Source organism: Tachyglossus aculeatus, chromosome 7, assembly GCF_015852505.1.
Source record: "Tachyglossus aculeatus isolate mTacAcu1 chromosome 7, mTacAcu1.pri, whole genome shotgun sequence".
Lineage (NCBI taxonomy): Eukaryota > Metazoa > Chordata > Mammalia > Monotremata > Tachyglossidae > Tachyglossus > Tachyglossus aculeatus.
The window spans coordinates 39,639,022-39,662,876 of NC_052072.1; the positions used below are offsets into that span (position 1 = coordinate 39,639,022).

Consider the following 23,855-nt stretch of genomic DNA (forward strand, 5'->3'; position numbering starts at 1 on the left):
CCTTCTAGACTATGAGCCTGTTGTTGGGCAGAGATTGTCTCTATTTGTTGTCAAATTGTACTTTCCAAGTGCTTAGTACAGTGCTCCGTATACAGTGTGTTCAATCAATCAATCAATCAATCGTATTTATTGAGCGCTTACTATGTGCAGAGCACTGTACTAAGTGCTTGGGAAGTACGAATTGGCAACACATAGAGACAATCCCTACCCAACAGTGGGCTCACAGTCTAAAAGAAATAAATATCACTGATGGATGAGTGTGTCTGTCTCTCTTGATCTCTCTTGTTTGTATGTCCCGGTCTCTCATTTTGTATTTCTGTCTGCCCTGTTTCTGTTTCCTCTTGTCTGTCACTAATTCTGCCTGCCTAAATTTCTGTTTGTGCAACTGTCTCAATCATTCATTCATTCAATCAATCGTATTTATTAAGCGCTTACTGTGTGCAGAGCAATATACTAAGCACTTGGACAGTACAATAGTCACTACACCCTGCTTCCTGAGGAGGAAATAAACATGACTGTGAGCCCCCCGAGAGACAATCTGATCACCTTGTAACCTCCCCAGCGCTTAGAACAGTGCTTTGCACATAGTAAGCGCTTAATAAATGCCATTATTATTATTATTATTATTATTATTACAATACAGCAATAATGAGAGACAATCCCTGCCCACAATGGGCTTACAGTCTAGAGGTAGGGAGACAGACATACATCTCTGTCTTTCTGATCTCTCTGCCTCTTCCCCTCTTTTGTCCTCTTTGCCCAGCACATATCTAGAAAATTGTCCCTGTTTCGTAGAAGCTCCACCTTCTAACACCGTTTGTAACAACACAAGAACATATTATAGTTTTATTAACAAATTCTATTTTTTTCTATTTGATAGTAGTGCTATTAAGTCACTTATAATTTTACAATTAATTTACTAGTAATTCATAGTATTTCTGAAGTGTGGCCCACGTCTGAATGTGTTGCTTTGTATTCATTCATTCAATTGTATTTATTGTACAATTCAATTGTAGAGCATTCATTGTACTAAGCACACAATACAACAATAAACAATCACAGTCCTTGCTCACAATGAGCTTACAGTGGGGGATACCAGTCCTTAACCACTGGTAGTAACTTATTAAAACCATAAAACTAGAATCGATGAGTTCTGTAATATTTTGGATGATCTGTTCTCTCTTTTCATCTGTAATTTCAACTGTCCGGATTTGAGGGAAAAGTGACAGGAACTAAAATCAACTTGTTCGCACTAATTTCTTAGAATGCTTTTCTCTTAGGCTTTAAAAATTTCCACATATGCTTATTAATGAGAAATGTGTTTTATCAATATATCACGGTGTAAATAGCAAAAGGATTTTATGGTTTGCAACTGAGAATTAATCATGCTTCCTAACCCACAGAGTACAATATTTACGACCCGTGGGTTGACATTTTAGCTTGAAGTGGCACAATATGTAATTTTGGTTGCAGACACACACCTCCTAACCTTACATAACCCTATATTTGAACTTCAGTCATCTGCCTGCCAGCTCTTTCCCTGTGTTATTAGAGTTCTAATTGGAAATCATGTCACGGCGCAAGTTCGACAGCCTGCGGATGATTGTTTTATAGGATAGGGCCGGGGGATGTTTAGGGGGGAAGCAGTTCTTCCAGACAAGTTTAGAAAGAGCTGGGAAACAAAATGTCAAGAAGCGACAATTTTCCAACCCAGTAGTTTGTGGGAGGAGTTTTGTTCCGTAAGCAATTTTATGCGGATGGGAAAGGAGTGTGTTTGGGAAAGAACTTCTTTCCTGGAAGATCATTTACCTGTTCAGATCAAGGGAGAGGCAGTCTATCTATGAGTCCTGGAGGTGATTCTTCAGAAGATCCAGCAGCTGGCACTCAGCACTTTCTGATGGAGGAGAAATATGAGAAGGGTCATCATGCTTTACTCAATGAAGGAGAGGAGAATGAAATGGTGAGTTTCTACCCTATTTCATCCACATGTTTTGCCTTTTATCCCCGATCCTGTGTTATGAAGAAAAGAAACCCTGGTGACACTTCCGTCAGGATTTTGAGTTTTGAGAGGAAAAACTGTGGTAGGACGACAATGAGCGGGTTGGAAAGAATAGTGTTCCTCTGAGAAAGAAAAAAAGATGAAATCAAATTTTTACTGAGCATCATCAACCTAGTTAGCTTTGTTCAATATAGGTGTAAACGTTCAATAGACATGATCGAATGGGTATGTATGTTGTACTTTCAAACGCGAATGTAAGGAATCCTGCATTCTACTGAAGGAAAGCTTTTATAGCCACCCAAGCTTTGTTTCCTTATTCAGAAAGCAATAGATAGTAGGATCCTTAATCTTTTTATTTTATTGCCTCACGGATCATGTAACATTTTAAAAAATGGGGTACAGCAGCCTACAATTATTGAAAAACTAATGAAATGTTAGCATTCATCCGGTTCCCCTTTTCCCCCTTCTTGTTCCTTAACATTAATTCTCAGCAAAGTGTGTAGATTTTGATTTACCAGACTAAAACATTACTGACATTTTCTGTCAACAGGTATTATTTTATTACATTTTCTTCTTATGTTAAAAGGAGGACATCTAGAACAATTCAAGATGAATTTATTGCTCCATTGAGTGCTATGCATCCAATGATTCATTTAACTTGAATAATACTCTTTGTTTTGCGCTTTTAAAAACTCACAAACATGTCATTTGCATTGGGTTGGTATTTATTTGTAAACAGCACTTTGAATTTTCCAGAATGAAAAAGAAATAGAACATAATCAAAACGAGGTGTTAGAGAAATATGCTCTCAGTTAATTAACACAATTGTGTCAGGCCAGGCTATTGAATTCTTTGTTATTTCTTAAACTGGTCTTTCAAGTCTAATCTGCTTACCTATTCCTCTAGCAACAGCATTTCTGAGACTTCAATATATTACCTTTCTGCTGTCAATGCTGCAGAACTTGTGATGAGCCTGTAAAGAATATGATATCTGATTCTAGCTGGCCTGTTCTTGGAAAGTTTATATCTGGAAAACTATTTTCCCTCAGCCTCTCCAAAATGTAAACTAGAAAGCTGTTTTCTAGGCCACTTTTTGGCTTTCATCATCTACCTTTTCTGACTTTCCTTCAGCTTCCTCATGAAATTCAATATTTGATCCTCACCTTTAAACCATTACGTTTCTTTGCACGGTCTCTTTCCTTGGTCTTAATGTTTTCTCCTTTTTCACTACATTGTCTGTGTCATCGGTTTGTACTTCCCAAGCGCTTAGTACAGTGCTCTGCACACAGTAAGCGCTCAATAAATACGATTGAATGAACGAGTGAATGAATCAATGAAGTGAAGGATTGCAACTTTGCTACTTATTTTGATTGGCACTGGCCTATTGCTTACCCACATTCTTCAGCAGCTTCCTCAAAGCTATCTGCGGCAGTCATCAATTAGGTCTCACTTACAAAACCACCACTTCTTCAAAAGTATTTTTACAGAAAAGGTTTAATACCTTTTATTAAATCCTCATAGCATTTCTGTGAGCTATATTTAATAATGTTGGTATCTGTTAAGTGCTTACTAAGTGCCAAGCACTGTTCTAAGCACTGGGGGAATAGAAAGTAATCAAGGTTGTCCCACGTGGGGCTCACAATCTTAATCCCCATTTTACAGATGAGGGAACTGAGGCACAGAGAAGTGAAGTGACTTGCCCATAGTCACACAGCTAAGTGGCAGGGCCAGGATTCAAACCCATGACCTCTGACTCCCAAGCCCGGTCTCTTTCCACAGAGCCAAGCCATATTTTATCCTCATTTATTAGCAAGTGAGCACACACGCCCATATGATTGTTGTCGGGAAATTTGTTCTGGTAGTTACTGGAGGTGGAAGGTTCAGCAAAAATTTCAAACTCATTATGGGGAAGGTATGTGTCTGCTAATTCTGTTTTTGGCACTTGGCACAATGGCCCAAGCACCTAGCACAATGCTCTGCACATAGTAAGCACTAAAAAAACACGACTGATAGACTGATTGATTGAGACACTCCTTCTCCAGTGATGCATTCCCCACTTCTGGGTCTGAATTTTGAGTCCTGGGTTCTGTCTCTATATATCTAGATAAAAAAAGGGGGCTACTTGAAATAGAATAAAGAAAATAACTGCCTGCTCATCCTAAAATCTAGATTTGCCCAAGTCTCATAACTGACAAAATCTGGGTGAGAACTCAATCTGGGTTAGAGAAGCAGCGTGGCTTGGTGTCAAGAGCACGGGCTTGGGAGTCAGAGGACGTGGGTTCTAATCCCGCTCCGCCACCTGTCTGCTGTGTGACCTTGGGCAAGCCACTTAACTTCTCTGTGCCTCGCTTTCCTCATCTGTAAAACGGGGATGAAGACTGTGAGCCCCACGTAGGACAAGCTGATAACCCCGTACCCACCCTGGTGCTTAGAACAGTGCTTGGCACAGTAAGCGCTTAACAAATACCATTAAAAAACACAACGACTCAGAACTCCCTAAACTACTATTTACCCATAAAGTCTTGTTTCCTTTTACATTCTGAAAACAGTTTTTTGGGTCACATTTCCTTTAAAAAGAACTGTGAAGAGACGATTAGGTGCTTAGAAAGCTAGCTTGCACAGCACAAGGGTGCTTTCTGGGAGTATCTTTTTGCAAGAAAATTTCATTTTTGGCCCCATTTTCAAGGGGATCACTTCAAGGAAATGTCAACTGGACCTCATTGGGAATGAGGTTGGGCAGCCCAGCCCAGCAAGCTTGGAGCCAGACACCACTAATCTCAGTTCCGTGTTCACTCCACGAACCCTGGCATCATAGTCTCTGTCAGTTTGTCAGATTACAATTCGGGCTTTCCCACTTCCCTACTCCCTGTAGTCTCATCCTGCTGTCATCCAGGGTTGGGTGAAGGTTTGGATTTAGGAGATCATTCTGGATATTTCCCAGACTCCAACTAGGATAGTATTGACACCTGTCTACTTGTTTTGTTTAGTTGTCTGTCTCCTCCTTCTATTCATTCATTCATTCATTCATTCAATCGTATTTATTGAGCTCTTAGAGAAGCAGCGTGGCTCAGTGGAAAGAGCACGGGGTTGGGAATCAGAGGTCATGGGTTCAAATCCCAGCTCTGCCAATTGTTAGCTGTGTGTCTTTGGGCAAGTCACTTAACGTCGCTGTGCCTCAGTTCCTTCATCTGTAAAATGGGGATGAAGACTGTGAGCACCCTGTGGGACAACCTGATCACCTTGTAACATCCCCAGCGCTTAGAACAGTGCTTTGCACATAGTAAGTGCTTAATAAAGGCCATTATTATTATTATTATTATTATTATTATTACTACTGTGTACAGAGCACTGTACTAAGCACTTGGGAAGTACAAGTTGGCAACATATAGAGATGGTCCCTACCCAACAACGGGCTCACAGTCTAGAAGGGGGAGACAGGCAACAAAACAAAACATGTAGACAGGTGTCAAAGTCGTCAGAACAAATAGAATTGAAGCTATATGTTCATCATTAACAAAATAAGTAGAATAGTAAATATGTACAAGTAAAATAGAGTAATAAATCTGTACAAACATATATACAGGTGCTGTGGGGAGGGGAAGGAGGTAGGCAGGGGGGATGGGGAGGATGAGAGAAAAAAGGGGGCTCAGTGTGGGAAGGCCTCCTGGAGGAGGTGAGCTCTCAGTAAGGCTTTGAAGGGAGGAAGAGAGTTAGCTTGGCAGATGTGTGGAGGGAGGGCATTCCAGGCCAGGGGAAGGACATGGGCCGGGGGTCGACGGCGGGACAGGCGAGAATGAGGTACAGTGAGGAGGTTAGTGGCAGAGGAGCAGTGGGTGCAGGCTGGGCTGTAGAAGGAGAGAAGGGAGGTGAGGTAGGAGGGGATGAGGTGATGGACAGCCTTGAAGCCGAGAGTGAGGAGTTTTTTGCTTGATTCGTAGGTTGACAGGCAGCCACTGGCGATTTTTGAGGAGGGGAGTAACAGAGTGTTTCTGTACAAAGATGATCCGGGCAGCAGAGTGAAGTATAGACTGTAGTGGGGAGAGACAGGAGGATGGGAGATCAGAGAGGAGGCTGATGCAGTGATCCAGTCGGGATAGGGTGAGAGATTGAACCAGCAGGGTAGTGGTTTGGATGGAGAGAAAAGGGTGGATCTTGGTGATGTTGTGGAGGTGAGACTGGCAGGTTTTGGTGCTGGACTGGATGTGTGGGGTGAACGAGAGAGTGGAGTCGAGGATGATACCAATGTTCTGGGCTTGTGAGACAGGAAGGATGGTAGTGCCGTCTACAGTGACGGGAAAGTCAGGGAGAGGGCAGGGTTTGGGAGGGAAGATAAGGAGTTCAGTCTAGGACATATTGAGTTTTAGATGGCGGGCAGACATCCAGATGGAGATGTCCTGAAGGCAGGAGGAGACACGAGCCTGAAGGGAGGGAGAGAGAGCAGGGGCAGAGATGTAGATTCTAGACTGTGAGCCTGTTGTTGGGTAGGGACCATCTCTATATGTTGCCAATTTGTACTTCCCAAGCGCTTAGTACAGTGCTCTGCACACAGTAAGCGCTCAATAAATACCATTAAATGAATGAATGAATAGTGGCAGGGAATGGGAAAGCAGCATTAGAGAAGTAGCATGGCTCAGTGGAAAGAACCCGGCTTGGGAGTCGGAGGTTATGGGTTCTAATCCCGACTCCGCCACTTGTCAGCTGTGTGACTTTGGGCAGGTCACTTAACTTCTCTGTGCCTCACTTACTTCATCTGTAAAATGGGGATAAAGACTGTGAGCCCCACGTGGGACAAGCTGATCACCTTGTTTCCCCCCAGTGCTTAGAACAGTGCTTGGCACATAGTAAGTGCCTAACAAATAACCATCATTATTACTATCAGGTCTCCACCATCCACACATCCCAACTGTAACTGGGGCACACTCCCAACAGATCCAAAATAAGTTGTTATAAGAAACCCACCTTACACCCATACTGTCTAGTCTACAAGAGGTTTTCAGCCTTATTGAACTGAATTGGAAAAAAAGAATCCTACAGCAGAAAACTATTCAAATTCCAATGACCTAAACTACCGCTTATTCAATCCAAGGGGCATTTGGAAAGCAGAAGGAAAAATGATTAGAAAAACCAAATGAGATGAGTGCATATTTGAAATATCCAAGCGTAAGTTAACTTTTGATTATACAAATTTGCTTTAGTGCCAATTAGTATGGATCACCTTTTTCGGCTGATGAGGCAGGTACCAGAAATGCAATTAAAAAATAGGTGGGTTCTGTGAACTTTTCACTCTGGCATCATATGATCTTGTTGTAGACATGAGCATAGATTCCTCTGACCCATCCTCCCTCTTGTATTGAATTACTATTAATATTATATTATATTCTGTTGTGTTGTACTCTCCCAAGTGCTTAGAATAGTGCTCTGCACATAGTAAACATTCAGTAATTACCATTGATTGTTTGATTGATCTATTCCTCTTCATTCAAATTAGACCAGGAGCACCTGAGCAGGGGCATTTTTCCAATAACTATAGTTTTGCCATACCTCTTCCTCCTGTTCAACACACAATAATTGCAATTTTCCCCTAGGAATTTTCTCTGAAGAGATTAATGATTCCCCAACTTAGTTCATGCTCAAATCATAGTTTCAATTTTTGGGTGACCTACTGACCTTTAAGCTTTGGTGTCACGGGCTATTTCGGTTGGCTGCTTCCAACACTGATGAGTTATCCATTTTAATAGCAGTTAATGTATCTTTGAAAACTTAGCCAGTACCTATAAATTCCAATATCAAAGTAACCACAAATACTTGTGACTATTAGACTTACTAATCTTATAGTAAGTCACCTTTCTGCTGACAGTATTGTATCTGACTGCTTCGAATTTCATTAGGAAATCAGTGTAATAGATCAAAAGTCTGTAATCCCTAGGCCCAGGAAATGTGTAGATTTTAGATATTTGCAGATTTTAGATCACATAGGCCAAATATTTCAAAGTGAACATACTGCTACTTGCATTGCATATTTGATTTAGATACATTTTATCTTTCTATAATATATAAAAATACATATATGCCAGGTAAGGTAAAATCAGGCAAACTAGGGTACAGGATAATTTACTTCAGTTGTAAATCAGAATGGACTGGATTTTTGATGCTTTTAAATTTTAGAGTTGTGGTATTTTGATCTTTTATTCATAAAAGCTTCATTACCTAAGATAAAATAATTTTCTTAGTCCTGTAGGATTCTGGCAAGGCCATGAGATCCAGAGTTAAATAATCCACAGCAGAGAAACAGCATAAAGTTTGTGGAGCATTTTTATGTCAGATGTCACAAAATGAGGAGACATTTGGTGGTTTAGGTGAGAAGGAAATGAAAGAGACCGGTGTTCTGAAGAAGCATAATTTGCTGATTCCATAAACTCCAGTCTGGCCAAATAGAGGAGGGATTTAACCCTCAGACCTACAATTGGAGAAGAAAATAGAACTATAGAACCTACTACATTAAAGAAGCAAACAGTAGAAATTGCAATGGCATTTACTCAATGCTGTTCTAAGTAGTTGGGAAATTCAACAGAAGCACAAATATGCCCCCTGCCTAAAAAGAGCATAATTATTAGTCATCGAATACGCACGTGTATGCACCAGGGTTTTTTTTACCAAGCATGAATTCATTTTAATGCTTCTCTCTCTGATTCTCAATAGTTTAGTCTCTTTTCTGCTTGGCAGGACATCTACGATGAGACTGAAAGAGCTAAATACCTTACATTTGGCTTGATTTCTGGCTTCTTGTTTCTCCTGTCTTCCTCTCCCACCACCATCTTCACCATTCTCCTTTCTGAGACATAACCATTGAACCATTGGGCTGAACAAGATTTCAAAAGATCATTTGGTCCATTCGTTTATTCATTCAGTCATATTTATTGAGCGCTTACTGTGTGCAGAGCACTGTATTAAGCACTTGGGAGAGTCCAATAGAACAATAAACAGATACATTCCCTGATCACAATGAGCTCATAGTCTAGAGGGTGCGGCGACAGACATTAATATCAATAAGTAAATTACAGATTACATAAGTGTTGTGGGGCTGGGAGGAGGGAAGTGGGGGGAAGAACAAAGGGAGCAAGTCAGAGTAACGCAGAAGGCAGTGTGAGAAGAGGAAACGGGTGGGCGGGCGCTTAGGAAGGCCTCCTGGAGGAGAAGTGCCTTCGATAAGGCTTTGAATGTGAAGGAGAGTAATTTCTGTCAGATTTGAGGAGGGAGGGCATTCCAGGCCAGGAGCAGGATGTGGGCGAGGGGTCGGCAGCGAGATAAACGAGAGCAAGTCTCCTACCACCAAGCAGAGAATGACTTAACTTTCGAATCAGTCAATTAATGACATTTGTTATTGTCCTGCTTAGGATAGTGCAAGACAGCAGAGCCAGTAGACACTTTCCTTGTCCACAAGGAGCTTACCGTCCAGAGGTGAAGATAGATATTAAAATAAACTACGAATATGTGCTTAAGTGCTTTGTCAGTTTTCTTTTTACATATTTTCTACAATCCCCCTTGGTTGCGTTGTCCAGTCTTCTAAACACTCTGAGAAACAGGAATGTTCAACTGAGATTTCTCTGGGCCACAGTAGATAAGGCCAACAACTGGTTAACATCCTCTTATTTACTCACACGCTGTAGCTGGTCAGTCTTCTCTTCTTTAGGCATTTACCTTTCAAAGTGTTCTGAACAGCTGGGTGGAGAACTAATATAGACTCTTAAATTGTGGTTTCATCACTCAATTTAAGCTCCAAAGATTTGTAATGTCAAAATAGCCTGCTCAGTGGGAAAACAGTGATTCTTTTTCTACTAATATTGCTTCTTAGTTTTGTGTCCCTAGTCATCCATCAGCAACGAGTAATTATTTGAATTGCTTGTCACTATCTCTGAAGCTGTATTGAAATTAGGCAGATAAAAGCAGAGAAGCAATCTCGCAGGATGTCTAAGTCGGTCATTTGTTAATCACCATCCTTCATCATCATCATCAATTGTCCTGCTTAGGATAGTGCAAGACAGCAGAGCCAGTAGACACTTTCCTTGTCCACAAGGAGCTTACCGTCCAGAGGTGAAGATAGATATTAAAATAAACTACGAATATGTGCTTAAGTGCTTTGTCAGTTTTCTTTTTACATATTTTCTACAATCCCCCTTGGTTGCGTTGTCCAGTCTTCTAAACACTCTGAGAAACAGGAATGTTCAACTGAGATTTCTCTGGGCCACAGTAGATAAGGCCAACAACTGGTTAACATCCTCTTATTTACTCACACGCTGTAGCTGGTCAGTCTTCTCTTCTTTAGGCATTTACCTTTCAAAGTGTTCTGAACAGCTGGGTGGAGAACTAATATAGACTCTTAAATTGTGGTTTCATCACTCAATTTAAGCTCCAAAGATTTGTAATGTCAAAATAGCCTGCTCAGTGGGAAAACAGTGATTCTTTTTCTACTAATATTGCTTCTTAGTTTTGTGTCCCTAGTCATCCATCAGCAACGAGTAATTATTTGAATTGCTTGTCACTATCTCTGAAGCTGTATTGAAATTAGGCAGATAAAAGCAGAGAAGCAATCTCGCAGGATGTCTAAGTCGGTCATTTGTTAATCACCATCCTTCATCATCATCATCAATGGTATTTACTGAGGGCTTACTGTGTCCAGAATACTGTATTAAGTGTTTGGGGGAATACAATACCAAACATTTGGCAGATAAATGCCCTGTCCACAATGAGCTTTTGGTCTGGAGGGGCAAGCTAGATTTTCTGTCTCATGGTAATCCTCCAAGAAAATTATTTCCACTGCTGGAGACAGAATACTGAACTGGATGAACCAATCTGACCCAATAATGGCATCATTTATTTGTCTATTCTCTGCTTTCTACCCATTTTTCACTCTTCAGCCATTTCTCTCAACTGATAAAATTTAACTTCAGTGATAGGATGGGAGAGTCCACCACTTCAAATTTATTCTTGATGGAAAAGGAGTACATGGTTTCGAGTCTTGTTTGGCTCCAAATACTCTGTGAATGTGCAGCTCTGAATCAGTAATTATAATAGTATCTATAGAGGTTTTTTTAATCTCTCCAATCTGTGTCTTTTGGCATGCCCCAAACAAGCCCTGCTAATATTCCTTCTTCATAAATATTTGGCATGAGGCTTGTTCAATTTATGCAATTTATTTTTAGAGCTCGCTCATCATTTTGTTTTCTTCTCTGACAGAAGATAGCAGATGTGTCAAAGAACTGGGTGATCAACTAGATAATCAGTTGCGTATATATAATGCTAAGCAGTTAGCTAAAACAGGAAAGCTAAACCCTTGGCACTTGAGCAAAAGTCAATTCAGTGCTCTGCACACAGTAAGCGCTTAATAAATACCCCTGAGTGGCTGAATGAACTGAATGTATTGTATTTTCCTCTTCCTCCATAGTCATATTTCCAGGATAAGCCAACATTTATGCTTTCTTAATTTTGGTAGGTTTAAGTCCACTTCAGGCTCCACATTTCTATTGTTTAGCATTCTGAAAAGGAAAGCAACAAATAGGACAGGAAGAGTGAATGTTCTTGCACTAACTGAGAATCTGAGAAAAGTATTATATCTATAAAAATTCAATTCAGGAATTGCTTAAGAAGGATACGGATACCATTCTTAATTTCCAAAGGGCCTAAAACTCCCTTGCTGCCTTTTGACAAAATCCGGATTCTCGTATAGTGGCTTGAGGATAAGCAGTCCAACTACCTTAATTTGGTAACGGAAATAATAGGCGAACCAGCCTATTCTGTTTTTCTTTTCCTTCAAGCTCTATTTATGAGCCGGGTCAGTAGAAAAGCCCACTTTCCTGGCTCCCCAGCACACAGCCTATTTTCAAGGCAAGCTCAAACCTCTGGCGGGCCTGTGACAGAAATTCTGGTAGACTGGTAGCCTCCCCAAGGGAAATTGGCTCTTCCATCTTCCCTGGAGCAAGCTAGTGAGCTCCTCTTGCTTCTGGGGCCACTTTTCCCTTTTGGGTACTTGTCAAGGATATATTTTTTTTCCAATGGCAGCTGTCAGTAGAGTGGCAGCATTGAAGAAGATTACTTCCAAGGTGGCTGCTGAGAGCTACACTGATGGCTGGAATGGGTCTTTAAATGAATACAAAGTGGACTGGGACAATTATCTCTTATGTCAGTGGCTGAACAATAATAATCAATCAATCAATCGTATTTAGTGAGCGCTTACTGTGTGCAGAGCACTGTACGAAGCGCTTGGGAAGTACAAGCTGGCAACATATAGAGACAGTCCCTACCCAACAGTGGGCTCACAGTCTAGAAGGGGGAGACAGAGAACAAAACCAAACAGAACCAAATGTTATATCATTATAATAATGATAATAATAATAATAATAATTATGGTATTTACTAAGCGCTTACTATGTGCCAGGCACTGTATTAAGTGCTAGGTCAAGGTGGTGGGGAACACAAGCAAATCCGATTGGACGCAGACCCTGTCCCACATGGGGTCACAACCTTAAACCCCATTTTACAGAAGAGGTAACTGAGGCACGGAGAAGCGAAGTGACTTGCCCAAAGTCATACAGCAGACAACTGGTAGCTCCCAAGCCTGTACTTTATCCAGTAGGTCATGCATCTTCTCCACACTGCTCTTCTTTCTGCTCTATAACTAGATGGAGTCTTAAATGAATAAAAAACATATTCAGAATAAGAAAAAGGTAGACCAGCAGAGTGTTGCCCTCAGGTTAGAACCCCCTTTGAAGTTGGGTTGGGACTGTCTCTATATGTTGCCAACTTGTACTTTTGCCCTCAGGTTAGAACCCCCTTTGAAGTTGGGTTGGGACTGTCTCTATATGTTGCCAACTTGTACTTCCCAAGCGCTTAGTACAGTGCTCTGCACACAGTAAGTGCTCAATAAATACGATTGATTGATTGATTGATTATAATGAACTGAATGCTTGTAGCCTTTGGACAACTACCCCCAGATAGCAGAGGATACTGAACTCCCAAGGGCTGAACAAAGGTATGAACCCATTGCTTCAAAGGTTCAGAAGCAATTTCTGATGACCCCCTCATAATACACACAAAGGTTGACTGAGGCCTTTATTATCTTACACTTTACTGGCTCTATTGATTCAACAGGATATAAATGATCACTTTAGCTACACGATCCTTGTTCTGACCACTTGGTATTAAATCTATTATTTAAGGGAAATATTATTCTTACTATGTTCATTCATTCAATTGTATTTATTGAGTGCTTACTGTGTGCAGAGCACTGAAGTAAGCACTACAGAGAGTACAATACAACAATAACAGAAACATTCTCTGCTCACAGTGAACTCAGTCTACTAAAGAGCATGCTGGGTATTGAGAAGCAGCGTGGCTCAGTGGAAAGAGAGCTTGGGAGTCAGAGGTTGTGGGTTCTAATCCTGACTCTGCCACGTGTCTGCTCTGTGACCTTGGACAAGTCACTTAACTTCTCTGTGCCTCAGTTACCTCATCTGTCAAATGGGGATGAAGACTGTGAGCCCCACGTGGGACTATCTGATTACCTTGTACTACCCCAGCGCTTAGAACAGTGCTTTGCACATTCATTCATTCATTCAATCATATTTATTGAGCGCTTACTGTGTGCAAAGCACTGCACTAAGTGCTTGGGAAGTACAAGTCGGCAACATATAGAGACGGTCCCTACCCAACAGTGGGCTTACAGTCTAGAAGGGGGAGACAGACAACAAAAGAAAACATGTAGAGCCCACTGTTGGGTAGGGACTGTCTCTATATGTTGCCAACTTGTACTTCCCAAGCACTTAGTAGAGTGCTCTGCACACAGTAAGCGCTCAATAAATACAATTGATTGACTGACTGATGTAGACAGGCACATAGTAAGCGCTTAACAAATACTGACATTATTATTATTATTATTATTATTTACAGTCAGGTCTGTACAATAGAGGGTGAGACTGGTATTCAGGAATTCCTGCTGCCCAATAACCAAACCAGATTGGTCAGATAGAAATTTTTTTTTTAAAATGGCATTTATTAAGCGCTTACTATGCGCAAAGCACTGTTCTAAGCGCTGAGGAGGTTACAAAGTGATCCGGTTGTCCCACGGGGGGGCTCACAGTCTTAATCCCCATTTTACAGATGAGGGAACTGAGGCCCAGAGAAGTGAAGTGACTTGCCCAAAGTCACCCAGCTGACAAGTGGCGGAGCCGGGATTTGAACCCATGACCTCTGACTCCAAAGCCCGTGCTCTTTCCACTGAGCCATGCTGCTTCTCAAGGAAATTAATTTTTCTGTTTGTATTATATCAAATGGATCTGCTCTCTGCATTGCCTACCAAAATTAACTGGACAATTTCTCAACTGCCCACTTCCCTGTGGGCATTATAGTAAAATTAAAGAAAAAAAAAAATCTACTTTGGGATCAGAACCATTTGGTTTGACGCTGAGCACCAAAATACACTCTTTTCACTCTTTTCCTGGATTGGGAGGACCTGGCTCTGCATTATCACGAGACACGTCCACACAGACTGTGCAGTTGTTACTGAAGTCCAGTCTATTGAGAATCCTGAGGCCTTTCGTCCCAAAAGACACTATGTGAATTTGAATGATCGTTTCTGAAACGAAAGTGAATTGAAATTAGTTTCAGCCAGAAAGCTGACAGATGAGCAGATTCCTAACAGGAAACTGCAATGATTTGTAAGACATTGATGTCTCATTTCTCAAAAAATCCCTGTGCTGCTTCACTTGCCATCTGTATCATAGAAGATTGAAATAAAAGTTAGAATACTCATTATTATTGGCACTAGCTTCCATCCACTGCAGATACAACTGCATTATTTATGCTACAATAGACACCTATTTTGAATAGAGTTTCAACTTAAAAAAGAAATCTCTCTGAACTGAAACTGGACCTTCAAGGTCTCAAATGGGGAAAGAAATGTTTTCATTGCTTTGAATTCTGTCAACGTCAAATTAATTGCATCCCTTGTAAATTAATTTTTGAACAGAACAGCAATTGAGATGATTATGTAGCAAAAATGATTTTATTTCATTCATCAATTTAGAGAGGGTATAGTTATTTTTTATATATGGTAAATTAGCATCTTCATAAATAGACATGAAAAAATTCTCCTTGGATAGGCAGTGAATTGCATAAAATAAGGCAAGGACAGAAGAGAAAACTGAACAGTAAATTTTCACCTAAATTCAAATGAAAAGTATGGAATTCTGAGTTCTAATGTTTCTCATTTTTCATATACACTTCCACCAGAATTTCTTAAATGAAAGATCAAACACAAGTTTCATTGTATACTCAAGCAGCGTGGCTCAGTGGAAAGAGCACGGGTTTAGGAGTCAGAGGTCGTGGGTTCTAATCTCAGCTCCGCCACTTGTCAGCTGTGTGACTTTGGGCAAGTCACTTAACTCCTCTGTGCCTCAGTTACCTCATCCGTAAAATGGGGATTAAAGACTGTGAACCCCACAAGGGACAAGCCCGCAACCTTGGTGTCATCCTCGACTCCGCTCTCTCGTTCACCCCTCACATCCAATCCATCACCAAAACCTGCCAGTCTCACCTCCGCGACATCGCCAAGATCGGCCCTTTCCTCTCCATCCAAACCGCTACCTTGTTCGTTCAATCTCTCACCCTATCCCGACTGGATTACTGCATCAGCCTCCTCTCTGATCTCCCATCCTCGTGTCTCTCCCCACTGCAGTCTATACTTCACGCAGCTGCCCGGATCATCTTTCTGCAGAAACGCTCTGGGCATGTTACTCCCCTCCTCAAAAATTTCCAATGGCTGCCAGTCAACCTGCACATCAAGCAAAAACTCCTCACTCTTGGCTTCAAGTCTCTCCATCACCTCGCCCCCTCCTACCTCACCTCCCTTCTCTCCTTCTCCAGCCCAGCCCGCACCCTCCGCTCCTCTGCCGCTCACCTCCTCACTGGGCCTCGTTCTCGCCTGTCCCGCCATTGACCCGCCGGCCCACGTCCTCCCCCTGGCCTGGAATGCCCTCCCTCCACACATCTGACAAACTAGCTCTCTTCCTCCCTTCAAAGCCCTACTGAGAGCTCACCTCCTCAAGGAGGCCTTCCAGACTGAGCCCCCTTTTTCCTCTCCTCCTCTCCATCCCCCCCGCCCTACCTCCTTCCCCTCCCCACAGCACCTGTATATATGTTTGTATAGATTTATTACTCTATTTATTTTACTCATACATATTTACTATTCTATTTATTTTGTTAATGATGTACATCTAGCTTTATTTCTATTTATTCTAATGACTTGACACCTGTCCACATGTTTTGTTTTGTTGTCTGTCTCCCCCTTCTAGCCTGTGAGCCCGTTGTTGGGTAGGGACCGTCTCTATATGTTGTCAACTTGTACTTCCCAAATGCTTAGTACAGTGCTTTGCACACAGTAAGTGCTCAATAAATACGATTGAATTAATGAGTGAATGACAACCTGATTACCTTGTATCTCCCTCAGCGCTTTGAACAGTGCTTGGCACATAGTAAGTGCTTAACAAATACCATCATTATTATTATTATTCCCATTTTCCAGATGGAGAAATTTCCCTAGTTGCATTCATTCAGTCATTCACAAGGCTATCTTGATTCAGCTACAGAATCCAGGGTTGAGTTGGGATTAGAATATTCACTTTTACACATCCAGCCTACAGCTTTCCTTTGTGGGCAAGCAGACTCTGTGGGGCACACTATCCAGTGAAATTTGTTGAAGAGACAGTCTTTAAGCTTGAAAAAGAAAAACAAGAAAGAACTTTTGAATTTTCTAAAGTGGTGTTCTAACTCTGTCCTCTAGTATTTTCTGTTAGGGAAAAATATGAAAAGTACAAGAAACAGTTCTTTAAAGAATCTGACAATGGCAAGAATCTGAAAGTGGCCAATCCTAATTTCCTTCTCAGTCCAACACTATATTCAATTTTCCAGGGCAGACTTTAATTAAGGGTGATATTTGATGTGCCTTCCTATCTGAAGAAGCAGAATGAAAACCCAAAGAACAAGTAAAATTTTCCTTTCACTTCTTCACTACTGTAATGTAGTACCTCACCGTACCTCGTTCTCGCCTGTCCCGCCATCGACCCCCGGCCCACGTCATCCCCCGGGCCTGGAATGTCCTCCCTCTGCCCATCCGCCAGGCTAGCTCTCTTCCTCCCTTCAAGGCCCTGCTGAGAGCTCACCTCCTCCAGGAGGCCTTCCCAGACTCAACCCCTTCCTTCCTCTCCCCCTCGTCCCCCTCCCCATCCCCCCATCTTACCTTCTTCCCTTCCCCACACCACCTGTATATATGTATATATGTTTGCACATATTTATTACTCTATTTATTTATTTATTTATTTTATTTGTACATATCTATTCTATTTATTTTATTTTGTTAGTATGTTTGGTTTTGTTCTCTGTCTCCCCCTTTTAGACTGTGAGCCCACTGTTGGATAGGGACTGTCTCTATATGTTGCCAATTTGTACTTCCCAAGCACTTAGTACAGTGCTCTGCACATAGTAAGTGCTCAATAAATACAATTGATGATGACTGTCTCTATGTGTTGCCAACTTGTACTTCCCAAGTGCTTAGTACAGTGCTCTGCACACAGTAAGCGCTCAATAAAGACGATTGATGATGATGATGATAATGTTTGACACACCCTGATACATGAGACAAATGACTGGATTTTTTCCGAGTCTAAAGTGGGGCAGGAGAGGGAATTTCTAGCGGGGAAGGACTTCAGGAGGTCGGGGACTTTGGCTAAGTGTATTCAGGCTGGGGGTGAAGAGGGGAGGACAAAAGAGGGGATGATTTCCCCATCTTTACATTGTGCACTCCCTGTGGGCAATGGACCGGATCTTCTCTTCCGTGCTTCGTACAGTGCTTCGTATATCACATGCATTAGCACATGCTACTACTGATGGTGATTCAGGAAGAGGAGAAGAAACATTCATTCATTCATTCCATCGTACTTATTGAGCGCTTACTGTACTAAGCGCTTGGGAAGTACAAATCGGCGGCATATAGAGACAGTCACTACCCAACAACGGGCTCACAGTCTAGAAGGCGGAGACAGACAACAAAACAAAACACACAGGTGTCAATACCATCAGAATAGATAAATAGAAGTATAGATTCATCCATTCATTCTATCGTATTTATTGAGCGGTTACTGCGTGCAGAGCACTGGACTAAGTGCTTGGGAAGTACAGAAAAACAGATGGTGGAGATTCAAAGTGAGACACTGAATGAGGGGAGTGGAGCCACACAGAGAGGAGGGAAACCTTCTCCCCTCCAATTCCCAGCAAGCAGCCTCTCTGTTTCTAAATCTTCCTACCCTCCTCTAGAGGAACATTTCTGGCAGCTGAGTTCTCCGGTCCTCATAATGTCGTCTCCTCCTAACCATGTCCCCTACCACACCTATTTCCCCCTTTCTCACAGGAAATTTCTTAGCCCTTTCTAGACTGGGAGCCCGCTGTTGGGTAGGGACCGTCTCTATATGTGGCCAACTTGTACTACCCAAGCGCTTAGTACAGTGCTCTGCACACAGTAGGTGCTCAATAAATATGATTGAATGAATACTGTAGTTGCAAACTAACACAGCTTGCAGCCTCTCATTGCTCTCCCCCTCGTCCCCCTCTCCATCCCCATCTTACCTCCTTCCCTTCCCCGCAGCACCTGTATGTATGTATATATGTTTGTGCATATTTATTACTCTATTTATTTATTTATTTTACTTGTACATATCTATTCTATTTATTTTATTTTGTTAGTATGTTTGGTTTTGTTCTCTGTCTCCCCCTTTTAGACTGTGAGCCCACTGTTGGGTAGGGACTGTCTCTATATGTTGCCAATTTGTACTTCCCAAGCGCTTAGTACAGTGCTCTGCACATAGTAAGCGCTCAATAAATACGATTGATGATGATGACTGCTTATTTTCAGAGCGAAATTCGACCTCCGTGAACAGCCAGATGATGACTGTTGCCTTTGTTTCCTCTCTCTGCTTCTGACATTTCTGCCCAGAAAGTGCCTGCTCCACAGTTCTACCACTAACCCCTACTTCTCCTCCTTCTTTTCCCACTTCGTCTTGCACCCCCAAAGGTTCCCATGACCAATAGGCCGAACCTTGACTGACTTGTGCAAAGAAGACAAACTGAGTAGCGTTTCTGAAGTAGAACTGGTTAAATAGGGTGGGGTTTCTGCCCTATTGCAGCTTCGCTTCTCTGCATACCAAGAAGATAATGCCCTGACTTGTCCTAAAGTGAAGTACACCTCGATGCCTGCAGACCGCTAACTAGACTGAGAAAATCTGCACCTGCTCGGAGAAGGAATGTTGGCAGGCCCCTGTAGCCACAGGCAGCTAGTTTAGCTAGTTCTGCTTCTTACCCCTATTTTGCCCTTTGCCCTTAAATGTCTAGTAAGAATGGCCTTTTGTCTTTCTCTTCCGGAGGTAGGATGGGATAGCACAGGTTTGTGCTGAGTCTAGTGGGCAACGGACGATCCTGAACGACTGAGCACTAGTGGGGAAAATGCATCAGGAGGCTTCTTGGGAGGCTCTGTCCCTCCACAACACAAATCACATTTTTTCTGTGTACAAAATTTAAAGCAAACCCATCAGCATTTCCAAAATTATGCACTTTGAAGTTTCTTTGACTTCTAAGCGAGGCAGAAAACCACATTTTTATGGTATTTGTGAGTACTTACTATATATCAAGTAATAATAATAATAATATAATAAATAATAATAATAATAAATAATAATATAATAATAATAATCTCTATATGTTGCCAACTTGTATTTCCCAAGCGCTTAGTACAGTGCTCTGCACACAGTAAGCCCTCAATAAATACAATTGAATGAATGAATAATAATAATACTGTTGATGATGGTATTTGTTAAGCGCTCACTGTTTCAGGCACTGTTCTGAGGGCTGGGGTAGATACCAGCTAATCGGGTTGGTCACAGTTCCTGTCCCACGTGGGCCTCACAGTCTCAGTCCCCATTTTACACACGAGGTAACTGAGGCACCGGGAAACCGAGTGGCTTGTCCAAGGTTACCCGGCTGACAAGTGGCAGGGCCAGGATTAGAACCCAGGTCCTTCTGACTCCCATGTCTGGCTCTCTCCATTAGGCCATTCTACTGCCCAAGTACTGTTCTAAGCGCTGGGGTACATACAAGTTAATCGGGTCAGACACAGTCCCTGTCCCACATGGGGCTCACAGTCTAAGAAGGAGGGAGAGCAGGTATTGAATCCCAGTTTACAGTTAAGAAAACTGGAGCACAAGACCTGAAGTGACTGGAGAAGCAGCGTGGCTCGGTGGAAAGAGCCCGGGCTTTGGAGTCAGAGGTCAGGGGTTCAAATCCCGGCCCCACCAATTGTCAGCTGTGTGACTTTAGGCAAGTCACTTAACTTCTCTGTGTCTCAGTTACCTCACCTGTAAAATGGGGATTAAGACTGCGAGCCCCCCATGGGACAACCTGATCACCTTGTAACCTCCCCAGCGCTTAGAACAGTGCTTTGCACATAGTAAGTGCTTAATAAATGCCATTATTATTATTATACAAAGAAAGTTGTAAAATTAAAGGCTTAAGAATCCACAAAGTGCCAGTTTAGCAAAGTGTGTGCACAAATTGAACTTCGATTATGACTCTTGCAGAGAAATAGACAGTGATTAAGAGTGTGATTTTAACACTCTTAACATCATCGGCAAATACAGCAAAAGTGAATAGAGCAAAGGGCATGCCCAACAGCTACTGAAAAACAGGCCAAATCAAGATGATTTGTAAAGATGTTTGGAATTTTATTTATAAAGATAACAAAAACATAGGAAGGAAGAGCTCGAAAGGAGCAGAAGAGTTGGAAAGCTTGAAGAAAGACATGTAAAATGGGGATTAAAACTGTGATCCCCATGTCCAACCTGATTAGCTTATATCTAGCCCAATGCTTAATACAATGCCTTGCGCATAGTAAAAGCTCAAGAGATACCATTACGAAAAAAAGCTGAAATGCGAGGCTGACCGAAGAATCGTAAGTGCTAAATTCTACCATGGCCTCTAATCTTCAAAAGTCACAGGAAGTTTCCTGCAGCCAAGAACAAACTGATAATCAGTTCAAGAAATTCATTTGGAAGAAACTGAATACGGTTCAAAATGGAAAATATGGAAAATGGCCAGGTAGCTAAAAGAGCAGCTTTAATTGAGCATCTTCTCTAGGCAGAGCACTGAATCACCTTCTGTGGAATTTATTGAGCATTTACTATGTCAGAGCATTGTACTAAGTGCTTGAGTCTCAGACTACATTATTACAGAGTTGACAGACACTTTCCCTTCCCTCGACAAGCTTAGAGTGTAGAAAAAACCAAACATATTTTTAAACGTGCACCAAGTACTTAGAAACACACCGAAGAAGAGAAACACATGGCTCTTGCCCTCGAGGAAATTGCAATTTAATGGGAAAGGGAAGCCTACATAAGTAACCCAACAGACAATAGGCAAAAATGTAAGAATTCGGGCACAGATGAAAAAAAAACCCACTAGCAACAATTAAATAAATAAATGAATGTTTCCCATTCATTCATTCAATCGTATTTACTGAGCGCTTACTGGGTGCAGAGCACTGTACTAAGTGCTTGGGAAGTCCAAGTTGGCAACATCTAGAGACGGTCCCTACCCAACAGCGGGCTCACAGTCTAGAAGGGGAAGACAGAGAACAAAAGAAAACATATTAACAAACTAAAATAAATAGAATAAGTATGTACAAATAAAATAAGTAAATAAATAGAGTAATAAGAACGTACAAACATATATACATACATACAGGTGCTGTGGGGAGGGGAAGGAGGTAGGGCAGGGGGGATTCATTTATTCAATTGTATTTATTGAGTGCTTACTATGTGCAGAGCACTGTACTAAGCGCTTGGGAAATACAAGTTTGCAACATCTAGGGACGGTCCTTACCCAACAGCGGGCTCACAGTCTAGAAGAGGGAGACGGACAACAAAACAAAACATATAAACAAAATAAAATAAATAGAATAGTAAATATGTACGAGCAAAATAGAGTAATCAATCTGTACAAACATATATACAGGTGCTGTGGGGAGGGGAAGGAGGAAGGGCGGGGGGATTCATTCATTCAGTTGTATTTATTGAGCACTTACTGTGCGCAGAGCACTGTACTAAGCGCTTGGGAAGTCCAAGTTGGCAACATCTAGAGACGATCCCTACCCAACAGCGGGCTCACAGTCTAGAAGGGGGAGGCGGACGACAAAACAAAACATATTAACAACATTTCTCAGTGTCCCAAAAGTCTCTTCCCTAGAAGAGCCACCCTATCTATGCGTGCCATCTTCCAGACTGGTCTGTCTGCTGCTAGACCGCATTAATAATAATTTGTTAAGCACTTATTTTGTGTCAAGCCCAGTACTAACTGCTGGGGTAGAACAAGATAGTCACATCAGACACAGTCCCTGTCCCGCATGGGGCTCCTAGTCTCAGTTGGAGGGAGTTCATTCTCATTTTACAGATGAGGAAACTGGGACCAAGAGATGCCAAGGTCACACGGCAGGCAAATGGCAGAGGAGGAATTTGAACCCAGATCCTTTGACTCGCAGGTCCCGGATCTGTTCCCATGGCCATGCTCCTTCCCCTACTGTTTGAGACTATGCTTTACTACATCTTTTGTGTATTTTTCCTTTTCCTGCCCTCCCTCCCCCGTTTCATCTTACCACATAGCATCCTGCTATAATTCATTCTCCTCACATGTCCCACTCAGCCCAGCTGTGTTATGGCTTAGCATTGCCTCAATCCTTGTCAACTGACCTCATTGTCAGATCTTGCTGTTCCATTCAGAACTGAATATGACTTCCAAGTGAGGATGATACAACTAATGAAAAAGCTACAAGTTTCTTGTTTAGGTGCCACTTTCCAGTCAGCCTAGTCATGTAAAAAGTTGTAAATGCCACACATCCATTGCTGTGGATCTGTAGGCCTCTTTGATAATAATAATAATAATGGCATTTATTAAGCGCTTCCAATGTACAAAGCATTGTTCTAAGAACTGGGAAGCTTACAAGGTGATCAGGTTGTCCCACAGGGGGTGCACAGTCTTAATCCCATTTTACAGATGAGGTAACTGAGGCACAGAGGAGTTAAGTGACTTGCTTGGCAGAGCTGGGATTTGAACCCACGACCTCTGACTCCAAAGCCCATGCTCCTTCCGCTGAGCCACGCTGTTTCTCACTATAACAGAGGTGGTGGATACGTTCTCTGCCCTCAGTGAGCTTACGGTTTGTCTATCTGCTTATCCTTGGGAGTGTACTGCCTAGGTAGCAGAGGGAGAAAGGAAACGCAGGAAGGGTGGACGGACAGAGTGGAAGAGAGAACGGGGAGAGGGTCAAGGATGGAAAAGGTGAAAAAAGGAAGACAAAGGGTGAAAAAGAGGAAGAAAAAATTGGAGGAGGGTAAAAGAGAGGGATAAAAATGAGCGAGGGCAGTGGGTAGGTCATCCTCTGCTGCTGTGCCAGCTGTGGTCCAGGCCCTGAGCCTCTACAGTAGAAGCAGTGTGGCTCAGTGGAAAGAACATGGGCTTGGGAGTCAGAGGTCGTGAGTTCTAATCCCGCTCCACCACTTGTCCACTGTGCGACTTTTGGCAAGTAACTTAACTTCTCTGTGCCTCAATTACCTCATCTGGAAAATGGGGATTAAGACTGTGAGCCTCACGTGAGGCAACCTATCTTGTATCCCCCTCAGCGCTTAGAACAGTGCTTGGCACATACTAAGCGCTTAACAAATACCATTATTATTATTATTACACTGGTACCTGAGAACATTGGCCTCTG

At 42.1% G+C, this 23,855-nt stretch overlaps 1 protein-coding gene across 1 annotated transcript in view; it reads left to right on the forward strand.

Annotated features, from left to right (window-relative positions):
- Positions 1 to 1,822: 1,822 nt before the first annotated feature.
- Positions 1,823 to 23,855, forward strand: part of ATP13A4 (ATPase 13A4) — a 126,295-nt gene continuing 104,262 nt past the window's right edge. Inside the window, exon 1 of the mRNA XM_038749077.1 lies at positions 1,823 to 1,960. Coding sequence (XP_038605005.1) covers positions 1,841 to 1,960 — 120 coding nt within the window. The 5' untranslated portion in view covers positions 1,823 to 1,840. The remainder of the gene's footprint in view (positions 1,961 to 23,855) is intronic.